This window comes from Carcharodon carcharias, chromosome 10 (genome assembly GCF_017639515.1).
Source record: "Carcharodon carcharias isolate sCarCar2 chromosome 10, sCarCar2.pri, whole genome shotgun sequence".
Classification (NCBI taxonomy): domain Eukaryota; kingdom Metazoa; phylum Chordata; class Chondrichthyes; order Lamniformes; family Lamnidae; genus Carcharodon; species Carcharodon carcharias.
This window is the reverse complement of record NC_054476.1, coordinates 108,906,231-108,924,442: the sequence shown is the minus strand read 5'-3', so window position 1 is coordinate 108,924,442 and position 18,212 is coordinate 108,906,231. Positions and strand designations below refer to the sequence as shown.

The following is an 18,212-nucleotide window of genomic DNA, read 5'->3' as shown; positions in this document are numbered from 1 at the left end:
ACATCCCTTCGACCTTTGGTTTATGACATCTTTTGCAATCTCTCCTTTGCCTCCACCTTTCACTGGCCTTCTATCCAGCTTCACCTGTCACACCTTTCCTTCACCCACTGTCGGCATTCCGTCGGGACCGTTCCCTCTGGGACACTCTGATCCACTCCTCCATCGCCCCCAACCTTTCAAGCCCCTCCCACAGCCCCTTCCCATGGAACTGTAGAAAGTGCAACACCTGCCACTTTACTTCCCCCCCCCTCCTCACCATCCAAGGGCCAACACTCCTTTCAAGTGAAGCAGCACTTCACTTGCACTTCCCTAAATTTGGTCTATTGCATTCGCCGCTCCCAATGTGGTCTCCCCTACATTGGAGAGACCAAACGCAGACTGGGTGACGGCTTTGCAGAACACCTTCTGTTGGTCCACAAGCATGATCCAGACCTTCCTTTCGCTTGCCATTTTAACACACCACCCTGCTCTCATGCCCACATGTCCATCTTTGGCCTGCTGCAACGTTCCAGTGAAGCTCAACGCAAACTGAAGAAACACCTCATCTTCCAATTTGCAGCCTTCCGGATTTAACATTGAGTTCAACAACTTAAGATCATGAACTCTCTCCTCCATGTTCACCTCTTTTTGATCCCTTTTTATCAAACATTTATTTTTTAATATTTTTCCCACCTATTTTTTTTATTTCCACCTTTTAGCCTATTTCGATCTTTTTTCCCACACTGTCCCCTCCCCCGCCCAACCCCCACTAGGACCGTCCGTCGCTTGCTCATTCTGCTTTCTACTCTTAATGACACCATTAGCACCTCCATTAGCTGGTATTACTGCCATCAACAACATTGTGTTTATGACATCTTTTGCAATCTCTCTTTTGCTTCCACCTATCACTGGCCCCCTATCCAGCTTCACCTGTCCCACCACCCATGAACAGTATATATTTCACCACATTTTTACTTCTCTTTAGTTCTGATGAAGAGTCATACGGACTCGAAACGTTAACTCTATCTCTCTCTCCACAGATGCTGTCAGACCTGTTGAGTTATTCCAGCAATTTTTGTTTTTGTTTGAAATCTGCCACTTACCCGGTCTGGCCTAAGTGTGACTTCAAACCCACAGCAATGTGGTTGACTCTTAAATTCCCTCTGAACAAGGGCAATTAGGGATGGGCAATAAATGCTGGCCCAGCTAGTGACTCTCACATCCCATGAACGAATTTTAAAAAAACATGTGGCTGGAAGTTCCAGTCTGAGACTGATCCATTTATAGAAAGCCAAGAATGCGAAAAAAGAAGAAAACGTTCCCAAATACAGTGGATATTGATAAAACTTGAGGGACAGGAGTTTGATATGCTTTTTGGTGTGATACAAGACTTTTTGTAGAGGTTTGGAAGCACTGGGAAGGGAACCATGAATATTGTGAAAGGAGTGGATGGGTGTTAGGGTTCATTGGTATACTCACAAACTATGCGGAATTGCAAGAGAAAAGAGAGAGTAGAATGAAAAGGACGAGAAAGTTGAGAAATAGAAAAGGAGATAGAAGGCCAGAGCGAAGCAGTCTAAAGGAAACAGGAGTGAATAGTGAAAGCAGGAAAGGGGAATAAAAGAAACTGAGGAAAGGGAAAGGAGGGGAACAGAGAAGGATGAAGAATAGAACACAGAAAGAGAATGAAAACAGAGAAAAGGAAATAAAGATAAATGGTATCTACAGCATAGGAAGTCATGTACTGAGGTGATACAACCCCTCTCCTCCTAAAGGGGCAGACATCTTAAATGCTTCCTGGGTATATTTGTTTTCGATACTTTGGTTTTGGTACTATGTGGGACAGAATATACTTTTAATTGTTACTTTGCATAACGTACTGTTTAGCTACTTTCCAGACATCATCTTCTAAAAAAGGCATGTTACATGCAGCAAGTTATCCAGAATTTAAGGTGACAGTAACATTTTATTCTATATTATGACTTGGAGGGGAACTTCCAGGTGATGACATTCCCATCTATCTGCTGCCCTTGTCCTTCTAGATGGTAGTGGGTTTGGAAGGTGCTGTCGAGGAGCCTTGGTGAATTCCTGAGTGCATATTGTAGATGGTACACACTGCTGCTAATGTCCATTGGTGGTGGAGAGTGAATGTGGATGTGGTGCCAATCAAGCAGGCTGATTTGTCCTGTATGGTGTCAAGCTTCTTGAGTGTTGTGGGAGCTGCACTCATCCAGGGAGTATTCCATCACACTCCTGACTTGTGCCGTTTGGATGGTGGACAGGCTTTGGGGAGTCAGGGGGTGAGTTACTCACCACAGGATTCCTAGCCTCTTGACCTGCTCTTGTAGTCACAGTATTTATATGACTAGTCCAGTTCCGTTTCTGGTCAATGGTAACCGCCCCCCCCACCCAAGGATGTTGATAGTGGAGGATTCAGTGACGGTAATGCCACTGAACATCATGGGGCGATGGCTGAATTCGCTCTTGTTGGAGATGGTCATTAGAAAAGCAAAGAAAGGATATGAAGAAATATTGACAGGTAAAATCAAAGAAAACCCAAAGATATTTTACCAGGACATTAAGAGCAAGAGAATAACTAAGGAAAAGGTAAGGCCTATCATAGATGTACATGGTAACTTGAGGGTTGATGCTAAAGACATAGGCAGGGTTCTCAATGAGTACTTTCTCTCTGTCTTCACTAAGGAGAGGGATGATGCAGATATTCTAGTTAAGGAAGAGGAGTGTGAAATATTAGATACAATAAACATAGTGAGAGAGGAAGTACTGGAGGGACTGACATCCTTGAAGGTGGATAAATCACCAGGGCCAGGTGGATTGTACCCCAGGCCGTTAATGGAAACCAGGGAGGAAATAGCGGATGCTCTGAGGACCGTTTTCCAATCCTCGCTAGATACAGACGAGGTACCAGAGGATTGGAGGTCTGCGAACGTTGTACTATTATTTAAAAAGATGCAATGGACAGGCCAAATAATTATAATCGGATCATTCCAACTTCAGCGGTGGGCAAATTATTGGAATCAATTCTAAGAGATACGATAAACCGTCACTTAGAAAGGCATGAGTTGATCAGGGATGGTTAGCATGGTTTTGTTTTGGTGAAGATCATGTCTTACTAATTTAATCAAATTTTTTGAGGAAATAACAAGGAGGGTTGATGAAGGTAGTGCTGTGGATGTTGTCTACAAGGATTTTAGTAAGACATTTGACAAAGGCCCACGTGACAGAATGGTCAGAAAAATAAAAGCTCATGGGATACAGGGAATGTGGCGAGTTGGATCCAAAATTGGCTCAGCAACAGGAAACAAAAGCTAATGTTAGATGGGTGTTTTTGCGAAAAGAAGAAGTGGTTTCCAGTGGCATTCCATAGGTCTCCATGTTGGGTCCCTTGCTGTTTGTTGCATATATTAATGATTTGAACTTAAATGAACGTGACATGGTTGTGAAATTTGCAGATGACACAAAAATTGACCATTTAGTTGCTAGTGAAAAAGATAGCTGTTATCTCCAGAATTATATCAATGGTTGAGTGGGTGGAAAATTGGCAGATGAAATTCAATCTGGAGAAGTGTGAGGTAATGCATTTAGTGAAGGCAAACAAAACTAGGGAATACACAATAAATGGGAGGATATTAAGAGGGGTGGAGGAAGTGAGAGACCTTTGAGTGCATGTCCACAGGTCCCTGAAGATGGCAGGACAGATGGATAAGGTGGTAAAGAAAGTATATGGAATGCTTTCCTTTATTGAATGACGTATAGAATACAAAAGCAGGAAAGTAATGATGGAACTGTATAAAATGCTGGTTAGGCCACAGCTGGAATTTTGTGTACAGTTCACATTACAAAAAGGACATAACTGCTCTGGAGAGAGTGCAGAGGAGATTTACAAGAATGTTGGCAGGGTTTAAAAATTGCAACTATGAGAAGAGATTGGATAGGCTGGGGTTGTTTTCTTTGGAACTCAGGAGGCTGAGGGGTGACTTGATTGAGCTGGACAAAATAGAGGGGCCTAGATAGAAGAGACGGGGATGCCCTGTTTTCCCTAGCAGAGAGGTCAATTACTAGGAGGCACTGTTTTAAGGTAATTGGTAGAAGGATTAGAGGGGATAGAAGGAAAAACTTCTTAACCCAGAGGATGGTGGGTGTTTGAAATTTGCTGCCTGATTTGGTGATGGAGACAGGGAAATCCTCAACTCATTTAAAAGGTACCTGGATCTGCACCTGAAGTGCTATAACCTGGAAGGTTACGGACAGGATGCCAGAAGGTGGGATTAGAATGACTGTTTTTTTTTTATTTTTTATATTGGCCAGTGCAGACACGATGGACTGAATGGCCTCCTTCTTTGCCGTAACTTTTCTATGGTTCTATACTGTATGTTTATTCTCTAAAAATATTTCATATTGGCAAAAAATAAAGCTCAACAAATTGCCCAAGAATATTTTGTAGAAGTTGACAGTGCCAGCAGATTTTTTCTTCTCAAAAGCCATTACAACTTCAGATTGCTTATAAACATCTGGAAGACCTCTACTGCTGTGTGAAGACACTAATGTGGATAATTGCGTCACCAGCACCCTTCAGGAAGATGAATAACGCCTGCCTGTGTATATCTGTACACAGCTCATCTGATGGCATCACATTTTCAGATGTTTTCTCGTCTGTTGGAGGTGGGGTTTCAGGGATAATGTAATTATAGGATTACATAGTTAACTCAGCTGTCTCATTAAGGAGAATCAGCTAGAATTCTGAGCACATTTATTCATACAGCAATTAGTGGTGGTATGGGAAGTCCACTACCCTAGCCACCATAACATTGTTATTTAAAGTACACAGCTGGTCAGAAAAATACACCTGTTACTCGGGATATTTCTTAAAAGCGAAAAGGAAAATGAAAAAATATTTCTAGGGAGTCACACAGCGGTATTGTAGCTCAGTCACAGTCAATACATGCGGCCCCTGAAACAATAGTTGACATTAGAGACTTTGGCACTAATACAGTTGAGTCCATATTTCAAGCCATGTTAGAAGCTTGTAATAAGAGTTATCATGATGAGGACCCCTAACCACAGCAGCTACAATTTACTGAGCGGTTCCCCTGCTGACCCACGGAGACCAGCTGAAAAGGGTATGCAGAAAACAAGGTATAGAGAAATTTATCTCAGTGGATCCGGACTGGATATAATAAACGCAGTGCAAAACATGACATCAGATGAATATCAAAACCTAGGTTCTTCTCAGCATAGTTTGGAAGAAGGCAGTGATGACTATATAACTATATAATTTTTTTAAATAGTGTAGAATAAGATGGAATGAAAATTGTGGTGACACTGTTGTATCAAAACCAATAAACATTAAACAAAAATATACACATGCATAGACACGAGAACCTGTTTCTGCATGAAAAACATGGGGGAAATATCACAGATACATTTGTTTTAACTGGTGCCATTATTCTAAGTACATATTTGCTTGGGGGTTCTGAATGGTCTTTATAATTGCAAAGTACACATTTTCCCAAATACATTGTATACACAACATGCTTATGTTAACTTTAAAGCAAATTATAGAACTACAAAACTTTTCTTAAAGGTTCTGAAAATAATTATCTTGTTAGTACTTTGTCTAAACTGCTGAAAAAAAATTACACCAATATTTAAGTTAAAAACCAAGGTAAACAGGATCTCTCTTTCACCATGTACATCAAAGCACCAAAGGTTTTCAGTACAATTGTGGAACTTAGTGGGCACAATAGAAAGTCCAAGCACATGCCCTTGTATATCCATCACTTCGTCTTCAACATTCCCACACGTCCAATCACCATGACCTCTCTGAGATTGCAGCTGCTTATAGTGAATCAGTATTTATTTATCATACTGACTGTCAATCTAAAATCATTTTCCAGTGGACAAAGTACGTTTGGGCTAATTTTGAAATCAAATGCCAAGGAGAGCGAAGGATGTAAACAAAGTATTTTGAAAACTCGGAAACTGACAGAAAACGCACTGGCCCATGTCACAAACCACTAATGTAGTTAACCAGTAGTGTAGTTGACTCTTTAATGGCCTCCAAAATGGCCTCGCAAGCCACTCAGTTGTATCAAACCACTAAAAAGTCAAGAAAAAGGAATGAAACTGGATGGACCACCCAGCATCGGCCTAGAAACAGGAAACTACAACGGGAAAAATCAGCCCTGTTGACCCTGTAAAGTCTTCCTTACTAACATCTGGAGTGCTTGTGCCAAAATTGGAATAGCTGTCTCACAAGCAAGTCAAGCAACAGCCTGACATAGTCATACTCACGGAATCATACCTCACAGATCATGCCCTGGACACCACCATCACCATCCCTGTGTATGCCCTGTCCCACCAGCAGGACAGGGTCAACAGAGGTGGTGGCATAATGGTATACAGTCGGGCAGGAGTTCCCCAGGAGTCCTCAACATCAACTTCTCAACCTAATGCAGTCCCATGGCATCAGGTCAAACATGGGCAAGGAAACCTCCTGCTGAAAATCATGTACCACCTACTCCCCCACCCCCTCAGCTGATGAATCAGTACTCCTCCATGTTGAGCACCACTTGGAGGAAGCACTGAAAAGGGCACACAAAGTACTCTGGGTGAGGGGCTTCAATGTCTATCACCAAGAGTGGCTCAGAAGCACGACTATTGAATGAGCTGGCCGAGTCCTAAAGGATATAGCTGCTAGACTGGGTCTGCAGCAGGTGGTGAGGGAGCCAAGAGGGAAAAACATACTTGACCTCATCCTCGCCAACCTGCCTACCATGAAAGAACCTGTCCACGACATACCAGTAGGAGTGACCACCGCACAGTCTTTGTGGAGACGAAGTCCCGTATTCACAGTGAGGATGCCCTTCATCGTGTTGTATGGCACTTTAATCGTGCTAAATGGGAAAGATTTTGAATAGATCTAGCAAATCAAGACTGGGCATCCATGAGCAGCAGCAGAATTGTACTCAACCACAATCTGTAGCCTCATGGCCTGGCATATCCCCCACTCTACCATTACCACGAAGCCAGGGGATCAACCCTGGTGCAATGAAGAGTGCAGGATGGCATACCAGGGGCAGCACCAGGCATACCTAAACATGAGGTGTCAACCTGGTGAACCTACAACACAACACGTGCCAAACAGCATAAGCAGCAAGCGGAAGAAAGGGTTAAGACAATCCACAACCAACAGATCAGATCTAAACTCTGTGGTCCTGCCACATCCAGTTGTGAATAGTGGTGGACAATTAAACAGCTCACTGGAGGAGGTGGCGCCGCAAACATCCCCATCCTCAATGATGGAGGAGCCCAGCACATCAGTGCAAAAGTTAAGGCTGAAGCATTCGCAATAATCTTCATCCAGAGCTGCCAAATGGATGATCCATCTTGGCCTCCTCCAGAGGTCCCAGCATCACAGATCTTCAGCCAATTCAATTCACGCCACATGTCATCAAGGAATGGCTGAAGGCACTGGATACTGCAAAGGCGATGGGGCCTGACAATATTCCGGCAACAGTACTGAAGACTTGTGCTGCAGAACTTGCCATGCCCCTAGCCAAGCTGTTACAGCTACAACACTGGCAACTACCCAACAATGTGGAAAATTGTCCAGCTCTCTCCCATACACAAAAAACAGGACAAATCCAATCCGGCCAATTACCGCCCCATCAGTCTACTCTCGATCATCAACAGTGCTATCAAGTTGCACTTGCTTAGCAATAACCTACTTACTGAAGCTCAGTTAGGGTTCCGCCAGGGTCACTCAGCCTCTGATCCCATTACAACCTTGGTTCAAACATGGATAAAAGAGCTGAACTCCCGAGGTGAGGTAAAAGTGACTGCCCTTGACATCAAGGCAGCATTTGACCAAATGCAGCATCAAGGCACCCTAGCAAAACTGGAGTCAATGGGAATCAGGGGAAAACTCTCCACTGGTTGCAGTCATACTTAGCACAAAGGAAGGTAGTTGTGGTTGTTGGAGGTCAATCATCTCAGTTCCAGGGCATCATTGCAGGAGTTCCTCAGGGTACTCTCCCATGCCCAACCATCTTCAACTGCTTCATCAATGACTTTCCTTCATCGTCAGATCTGAAATGGGGATGTTCGCTGATGATCGCACAATGTTCAGCACCATTCACGACTCCTCAGATACTGAAGCAGTCCATGTCCAAATGCAGCAAGACCTGGACAATATCCAGGCTTCAGATCACAAGTGGCAAATAACATTCGTGTCACACAAGTGTCAGGCAATGACCATCTCCAACAAGAGAGAATCTAACCATCATCCCTTGAGGTTCAATGGCATCGCCATCACTGAATCCCCCACTATGAACATCCTGGGGGTTACCATTGACCAGAAACTGAACTGGTCTGGATATATAAATACTGTGGCTACAAGAGCAGGTCAGAGGCTAGGGATCCTGTAACGAGTAACTCACCTCCTGACTCCCCAAAGCCTGTCCACTATCTACAAGGCACAAGTCAGGAGTGGGATGGAATACTCTCCACTTGACTGGATGAGTGCAACAACAACACTCAAGAAGCTTGACACCATCCAGGACAAAGCAGCCTGCTTGACTGGCACCCGTTCCACAAGCACTCACTCCCTCCACCACTAACGAACAGTAGCAACAGTTTGTACCAACTACAAGATTCTTGGCAGGATCTCACCAAGGCTTCTTAGGCAGCACCTTCCAAACCCACGACTTCTACCGTCTAAAATGACAAGGGCAGCAAATACATGGGAACACCACCACCTGGAGGTTCCCCTCTGAGCCATTCAGCATCCTGACTTGGAAACATATAGCCATTTCTTCACTATCGCTGGATCAAAATCCTAGAACTCCCTTTCTAACAACACTACGTATTATCTACACCACAGGAACTGCAGTGGTTCAAGAAGGCAGCTCACCACCAAAGTGAGGGCAATTAGGGATGGGCAATAAATGCTGGCCTAGCCAGTGACACCCACATCCTGTAAATGAATTATAAAAAACTAAGGATAAACCAGAAACATACCTGGAACATCAATTAATCTTTTGTAAACATTTAAAAAGGCTGCCTCTGCTTCTTTGCTTCTTTTACTTAGGGCATCGATCTGTAACAAACAACAAAAATTCTCATTAAAAGAAAAACATCACTCTTTCCTTAAAGCCATAGATACGGCTAAATTTTCAATATTAAAATTAATTTTTAATTTGTTTTTACATTTAATTTTGTAATCTCCTCCAGCCCCACAATCTTCCGAGATATCTGTGCTCCTCTAATTCCAGTCTTTTGTCTATTCCCAATTATAATTGCTCCATTGTTGATGGCTGTGCCTTTAATTGCCTATGCCTTAAGTTCAGGAATTCCCTCACTACACCTTTCTGCCCCTCTACATCACTTTCCACCTTTAAAACACTCTTTAAGACATAACTCTTTGACCAAGCTTTGGTCATCTGACTTAATATTTCCTTACATAGCTCAGTGTCACATTTTGTTTTATAACGTTCCTATGAAGCTCCTTTGGACATTTCACTATGTTACAAGCACTATATAAATTGTTGTTTTGTTACAAAACTTCTGAGTTTCAAAGTTTCACAGGAAAATAATAACTGTGCATTCAAATCATTCTGAGCATTTATAAATACTTACATCCAAGTTCTGCTCTCCAGAACCACAACAATAGTATAATTTAATCACTTCTTTCCTCATACTATCACAGACATTTTTTTTTTAGTATTACCCTTCTCCCCTTTTCCATGGCTCTGTACTTGCTTAAAAACTGTTCATCATTAGTGTCACCCCAGTTCTGATGGAAGATCGACAAACAAAATCATTAACTCTGCTTTTCTCTCTCTATAGATGCTATCTGGCTTACTGAGTGTTTTCAGTATTTTCTGTTTCTTTCATGATTGGAGTAGGATTATTGCTATAGTAAGATAGGAACAGGGTAGGCCATTCAGTTCCTTAAGCTTGTTCCACCCTTTAATAGATCAATGCTGCTTTTTGCCTTAACTCTATTTACCCAGTGTTTTTTCCCAAAAATATACTTTATTCATAAAAATCTTAAAGCATTTCAAAACATTTCAGAATGGTCATTACAGAAAGTGCAATAATATTCAACTTTTCTCTACAGAGCATGTTGCATCTGAGCTGCCTCAATACAATATCCCTTGACTAGCAAAAATCTTATAAATTTTTGCCTAGAAATTTGTAATTGGCCCTCAGAATCCACAGCTCTTTTGTCAAGTGTTATTTTAACAATACCCCCAGTTTAATATCAAAGGAGCAAAAGTAAAAATAAAATCACATCAAACGTGTGAAAATAACACCAGCCACAGGTGGGTTTCAATAAAATTAAGGAACAGGGACATTAATAGACACTCATACTGAGAGTAGCTACGAGGAGAGATTGGATAGATTGGGGGTGTTTTCCTTGGAGCAAAGAGGGCTAATAGGTGACTTGACTGGGGTGTACAAGGTTATGAGGGGAATGGATAGAGTGGACAGGATAAAATTGTTTCCCTTGATGGATAATTCTAGAACCAGGGGACTTGGGTTGGAGAATTCTAGAACCAGGGGACATAGGTTCAAGATAAAAACAGAATTACCTGGAAAAACTCAGCAGGTCTGGCAGCATCGGCAGAGAAGAAAAGAGTTGACGTTTCGAGTCCTCATGACCCTTCCACAGAACAGATAAGTGGCAGAAGGTGTAGGGGGGACATGAGGAAGAACCTTTTTACGCAGAGGGTAGTGGGTATCTGGAATTCGCTGCCCAAGTTGGTGGTAGAGGCAGAAACTTTAAACTCTTTTAAAAAGTACCTGGATCTGCACCTAAAGTGCTGTAAACTGCAGGGCTATGGGCCAGGTGCAGAAAGGTGGAATTAGAAAGTGCACCTGGGTGCCCTCGGGCTGGCATGGACAAGATGGGCCGAATGGCTTCCTTCTGCGCTGTAACTTTTCTATGGTTCTATTCCATTATCTGGTTATCTTCCAAAAACAGTTACACAGCCGCAAGGCATTAAACAACTGTTGCAGTCACTAACCGCCCAGCCCATCATATACAATCACTTCAAAAGAAAATTTCATTAGCCTTTTTCTCTCTCTCCCTAAAATATGTTTTTACTGTTTTCCTAACCAGCCAAACATCATCTAACCCACAATATCTGAGGCTAATAATCATCTCCAGGATCTGCAAATCATGATACTCTAGGACTCCAAGCCCAACAGTGATAAGATTCATGTTTAGCACACTGAGCAACACTATATAGCATTAAGAGAAACCCGCACCAGTCACATAAATGCCCCACCTATCAATGTCCTTTCACTATTGTTTCATTTGCTCTTCCAATTATAATTGGTGCTTTTGAACGATTACATCACACATCTTTTGTCAGGTTTATGATGTAAACGAAGACCAAGAATTTCCCAATCTTTATAACTTTCCTATCATCGCTGCTCAGAGACCCATTTCTTGCTTTCTACCAGGAATCAAATAATTTACCAAGCAACTTTCTATCGAACAGGAACAATAACCAGACCAATGATCCAGAGATCTGGATTCATAATCCACAAACATGAGTTCAAATCCCACCATGGCAGCTGGAGAATTTAAATTCAGTTAATCAAATAAATTTGGAAATTAAAAGACTAATATCATTTATAATGACTATATTGCTACTAAATTGTTGTAAAAACCCATCTGGTTCACTAAAGCCAATCAGGAAAGGAAATCTGTTGTCCTTACCCAGCCTAGCCTATGTGTGAAACCAGAGTCACTGCAATGTGTTTTGACTCTAAACTCTCTGAAAAGGCTAGACAGCCACTCACTCACCACACAGAATACTGCAGGTCAAGAAGGCAGCTCACCACCACCTTAAGGGCAATAGATGTCAATGATGTCCATATCCGTCAGCGCTGGGAAAAATTCAGGGTAATCAGGGTCAACATGGTTTTGTGAAAGAGAAATAATGTTTAACGAGCTTATTGGAGATCTTTGCAGAAGTAACATATGCTGTGGGTAAAGGGGAACTGGTGTACATACTGTAGATTTTCAGAAGGCATTTGATAAGGTGCCACATCAAAGATTATGGCGAAAAATAAAAGCTCGTGGTGTAAAGGGTAACATATTGGCATGGACAGAAAATTGGCTAGCTAACAGGAAACAGTGGGTAGGCATAAATGGGTGTTTTTCTGATTGACAAGGTATAACGAGTGGTGTGCCACAGGGATCAGTGCTGGGACCTCAGCTGTTTAAAATTTATATAAATCACTTGGATGAAGGGACCAAAGGTATGGTTGCTAAATTTGCTGATTACACAAAGATAGGTAGGGTAGTAAGGTATGAAGAGGACACAGGAGGCTGCAAAGGGATATAGATAGGTTAAATGAGTGGACAAAGATCTGGCAAATGAAGTATAATGTGGGAAAGTGGGAAATTGTCCAGTTTGGTCGGAAAAATAAAGATATAAAAAATAATAAATAAAATTTATCTAAATGGTGAGAGATTGCAGAGATGCAGAGGGATCTAAGTGTCCTAGTGCATAAATTGCAAAAGGCTAGTATATGTACAGCAAATAATTAGGAAAGCTAATAGAATGTTATCATTTATTGCGAGGGAAACTGAATACAAAAGTAGGGAGGGCATGCTTCAGTTATGCAGGGCACTGGTGAGACCACATCTGGAGTATTGTGTACAGAACTGATTTCCTTATTTCAGGAAGGATGTAAATGCGTTGGAAACAGTTCAGAGACGGTTTACTAAACTAATGCCTGGCTTGAGATTGAGATTACAGTCATGATCTTATTGAATGGCAGAGCAGGCTCGAAGGGCCGAGTGTCCTACTCCTGCTCCTAGTTCGTAATTTCATATAATCATCTGTACTATGTGCTTAGACAACAGGCAGCTCAGCAGTATGAGAAAGGTAGGAACTTAACAGCTGGCAGCTGGAATTAAATTTTAATTAGGTCTAACTGTTCTTCTTTTTCTATCAAACTTGATTTCAGTAACATGTTAGCCCCAAGAAAATAATCAGTTCCAACTGTAAAAACAAAATAGCCGTGTATGCCTAAGTGGCAATAAAATGACCATCATGGGAGAATATATAGTACTGGACACTGTATCTGTCTAATGGCTTAGTGAGCAAATATAGTGAGCCACACTGATCTATGCCAATCACATTTCTAATTTTACAAGCACTGAAGTTACAAATGGAAAGAGCATTACAGAACTAAAGACAGGATAAAGAAATATGGCCAGAGCTTCCAGTCCTGCTTGTTATCCAGGTATCCTTTTTGGAGGCGAGTGTGCGATAGTGGATGGGTCAGTTTGGGGTCAGCCACGACAACCTCAAGTACATTATCCAGGCTCAAATGAGTAACAACCACTTCAGCCAGGGATTGGAGGGACACTATTGCACACAGCTTAGGCACAACTAGAAAGTAACAATGCTGAAATCCTTTTCATAAATGGCGACTGAAGCACTGCAATCCAGATTGTTATGCTGATTAGAAAAGCTGATGACAGAAGCTAAGTTTATATCGCTAGCCCACCAGTCCCTCTAACAAAATGCCAATTTTCATAACTTTCCATAAAACACCCAACTACACATTTAAAGATTCCCTAAAAAGTGATCATTTACATTTTATTTATAGAACTTAATAGGAAAAGCTTCAAGAATCTTTCAGACTTGAGGTTGTAAAAACTTTTTTAAGAACTTACACTGAAGTTTGAAAGCAACCAGAAAAACTGACTCTAATTGAAATTGCGCCCACTCAGTCCTTTAATGGAGTCAACAAGATATTCTAAACTGCTCTGCGTGGGCCAGAATAAATGAACAAAAGACTCCGTTTGACGCAATCACAGAACTGAATAACTCTCTGGTCTCAGAAGAAAATATCTCATCTCTCATACACATGTAAAGGTCTCAAAGTAATTCCAAACATATTCATTTCAGATAAGTAAACATTTAATGATTAAGTGATAAAAGACAACATTTAACTTGAAAATCATTAATGGTAGGATTCTGCCTGAAGACAGAAAATGTTCAACCAGACAAAAGTAAAATGTTAATTTCAAAATTCAAATACACAATGAGGAGGGAAGACCAAGTCCTGTCCCTGTATTCTATGAAACTAAACCACAAGCATCTTGAATAAAAATCTAATCACTCTTCCCATACAAACAACAAGATTGTGGAGATTTCTCCGTCAGCACATCCAACCCGACTGTTAGACTTGTCACACTTTCACACTCTAATATTATTAACATTGTTTTTCCACCATATTGCAGCCAAAAGCTTGTTTTATATCTCAGTGTTTCCCCATTGAAAATTATATCAACATTTCTCTCGCTGTACAGCTGAAATGTACTTCTTAAAAACAAACTAGTGACTGAGGGACTGCTAAACCTCTGTAACTCATTGGTTAGGCCACAGTTAAACCATTGAGATCAGTTTTGGGCATCCTGCTTTATGGTGAATGTCAAGGATCCAACGCAGAGGAGATGCACTAAGAGCACATCAGGGATGAGAGACTTTAGTTATCAGGGGAGAAGAGGGAAACAGAAATGGAGAGCAGGACTGAAGAGCAATGGGTGGAAGAAAAGATAACTAGGTTGTGAAGTGGATGGGAGTTCAAAACAGCATTGAGCAGGAAGCTAAGGAGTGGAGAGGGGTTGAAGTAATACTTGAGAAAAGGAAAAAATTGGGAGTTTCAAAATGGTGACAAGGAGCAGGGTAGGTAACTACAGTATTAGCTACTCAGTTGTGTTGTAGAAAAGTGCCATTAATATTACTGATGGTAATGTAGTTTTTAATGGGAGAAAGCAAAAGAAGGAATGAAAAATATGAAGAGTATTACATGTCCTCCAAATTGGAGCCGTGTTCCTGGAAATACGACAGTTGAAGCCCTGCAACAATATTTTCTTTGGAATTTTTAACCCTGATGTCCTGCAAGAGGGATATCATACACAATATCTTTAGTAAATCTATCGTTATGTCCATGGTACCACCATCTTCACACTTTCTGTCCCTCAAAAGCTCTCAGTTGTAATTTCAGACAAAACTTGTTATGTGGCACTACCACCGTGCTAGATGGCATAGATTTCGAACAGATCTAGCAATTCAAAATTAGGCACCCATGAGGCGCTGAGGACCATCAGCAGCAGCAGCAGAATTGTGTTCAACCACAATCTGTAACTTCATGGCCTAACATCGCCCCCCCCCCAACCCCCACTCCACCATTAACATCAAGCCGGGGGATTAATCCGGGAGGACATCACAGGAGCAGCACCAGACATACTTAAAAATGAGCTGTCAATCTGGTGAAGCTACAACACAGGACTACTTGCATGCCGATCAGAGGAAGCAGCATGCAATAAACAGAGCCAAGTGATCCCACAACCAACAGATCAGATCTAAGTTCTGCAGTCTTGCCACATCCAGTTGTGAATGGTGGTGGACAATTAAACAATTAACTGGAGTCGTCATCTCCATAAATATCTCCAAGGATGGGGGAGCCCAGCACATCAGTACAAAAGACAAGACTGAAGCATTTGCAACAATCTTCAGCCAGAAGTTCCAAGTGGATGTCCATCTCGGCCTCCTCCTGAGGTCCCCAGCATCACAGGTGTCAGTCTTCAGCCAATTCGATTCACTTCACATGACACCAAGAAACGGCTGAAGGCACAGGATACTGCAAAGGCTATGGGCCTAGACAACATTCCAGCAAGAGTACTGCAGGCTTGTGCTCCAGAGCTTGCCGTGCCTTGAGCCAAGTTGTTCCAGTACAGCTAAAGCACTAGTACCTGCATGGCAAAGTGGAAAATTGCCCAGCTCCACAAAAAGCAGAACAAATCCAAGTGAAAAGTAAGATTCACACCACACATGTGCCAGGCAATGACCATCTCCGACAAGAGAAAATCCTTGACATTTAATGGCATTGCTATCACTGAATCTCCCATTATCAACATCCTAAGGGTTACCACTAGCCAGAAACTGAACTGGGCCAGCCATATAAATATTGTGGCTATTGGAGCAAGTTAGAGGCTGGGAATTCTGCAGTGCATAACTCACCATGGACTGTCCACCATCTAGAAGGCACAAGTCAGGTGTGTGATGGAATACTCTCCACTTGCCTAGATGAGTGCAGCCTCCAACAATACTCAAGAAGCTCAACATTATCCAGGACAAAGCAGCCTGCTTGATTTAAACCCCGTCTACACCGTCAGACATTCACTCCCTCCACCACCAACGCACAAGGATAGCAGTGTGTACCATCTACAAGATGCACTGCAGCAACTCACTAAGGTTCTTTCGACTGCACCTTCCAAACCTCCAACCTCTACCATCAAAGGACAAGGACAACAGATGCATGGGAACACCACCCACCTGCAAGGTCCCTTTCAAGCCACACACCATCCTGACTTCGAACAACTTCATCATTCCTTCACTGTTGCTGAGTCATAATCCTGAATCCCCCTTCCTAACAACACTGTGGGTTTACCTACACCACATGGACTGCAGCGGTTCAAGGCAGCTCACCGCCACCTTCTCAAGGGCAATTAGGGATGGGCAATAAATTCTGGGCTAGCCAGCGACGCCCACATCCATGAACAAATCAATTTTAAAAAAGTTAGTACCATCCTGCGGGTTCCTGCTTGTTTGCCTCTGATGCTTTAGACCCACACATCATTTAATGCAGGGCAAACTGCTCAGCCTGCTAAAGATTTCTCACACTGAGTACTTTGTCTGATCATGAAGCTCTACAGTCACAATTAGCATTTGGGAGTTCCTCGGACTTGCTAGTAGCTCAGGTACCATATGGACTGAGTTTGCTACTGTAGCCAGCACTGCTAATTTGGTCTGGTTTAGCTCAACAACTGTTTGCTGGCTCTGGCCAAAGCTTTCTGCTCCTTAACCATATTAGCTGTAACATCCTTATCATTCATATCATTCCCAAGTAGAATTTCAAGGCAGTATAATTTTTAATTCCTACTAATTTATTCATTCCCAACCATGTGCAGTATTCTTGGCCTTGTACTGCGGTACAGCAATTGACTTGAAATCATGGATGTGTGGGGACATGGTTGCCCTCTAGGCATTGATCACCCCAAAATTGGTGTTCAATGGGCCGCTCACTCACCAATACTGGGCTTGTTCCATATAATGTTTGTCAATGCAAAGCCAATTGTCTCACTGGTTGGGTCTTGGATCATTATCCATCTGTATTTGCAATAGGGAGCACTTCTCTATATTAAACTATGCTGTACTTTTATGATAGTGACTCGTTCCTTCCATTTTGCATCTGGATTAACTAAATGTCAGGAAGTTTCAGGTAGACATCATTTGAATCTAAAACTGTTAAACTGAAAATGAACTGCAAATATTGCAACAAATCACATATTTGATGGGGAGAATTTTCACCTCAGCATGCGGGGGTGGGACTCGCACGCCGACAAGTAAAATGACACGCAGTGTCCCGGCATCACTCCGATCTTTCGTTTGGCGGGCACGCACTGGAGGCGGCTGTGCGCCCACTGAATTGTCAAAGGCCTGTTAAGGCCATTAAATAAACCAAGTTAGGTAATTGACAGGACTGCCCATCCACCCTTAAGGTTGGCGGGCAGGTGAAGAGTCCAAGCAGCCTTCGCGTTTTTCAGGAAACCTCATCCACAGGCAGGATGAGGTTTCCTGAAGGTTTTATTAATTTTTTTTTTAAATTTTGACTATTCATAAACATTTCCCAACTCATGTGACACTGTCGCATGAGGCGACATGTCTGAATAATTTAAATTTTTCTTTTTCTCAAACTTTAAATCTGAATTTAATCTCCCTGAGGTAGCTCCATGTCTCAGAGATTTCTGCGCTCTTTTGCACATATGCACGATAGAGTGCAGGGCCCAACTCTTCCTCCTCCTCCCGCCTGCACAGGTAGCGCTGAGCACTACCAGACGCGTGTCACACTGGGCAGGCCTTAATTGGCCCACCCATGTAAATTGGCAGCACGCAGCCAATTGCGGGCGGTGATCGGCTCAGTGCGCAACCGATCGAGGACGGTGATCGGCTCGGCGTCCGCTCCCAACTGGCCCGCCCAACTGGCAGAAAATTCTGCCCAAAGTGTGTGTCTTGATTCCCTTCTCTGGATACTTATTTTTAGACAACTGACTAATCATTGCATCAAAATACAAAGACAAAATTTGAAATATTTTGATAAATAAACTGGCT

At 42.3% G+C, this 18,212-nt stretch overlaps 1 protein-coding gene across 7 annotated transcripts in view; it reads right to left on the bottom strand.

The window, feature by feature from the left end:
- Positions 1-18,212, bottom strand: part of LOC121282775 (protein CASP-like) — a 698,867-nt gene that overhangs the window by 412,654 nt on the left and 268,001 nt on the right. For all 7 annotated transcript variants that reach the window (XM_041196552.1, XM_041196551.1, XM_041196546.1 and 4 more), the window contains exon 4: positions 9,022-9,100. In XM_041196552.1, coding sequence (XP_041052486.1) covers positions 9,022-9,100 — 79 coding nt within the window. The remainder of the gene's footprint in view (positions 1-9,021; positions 9,101-18,212) is intronic.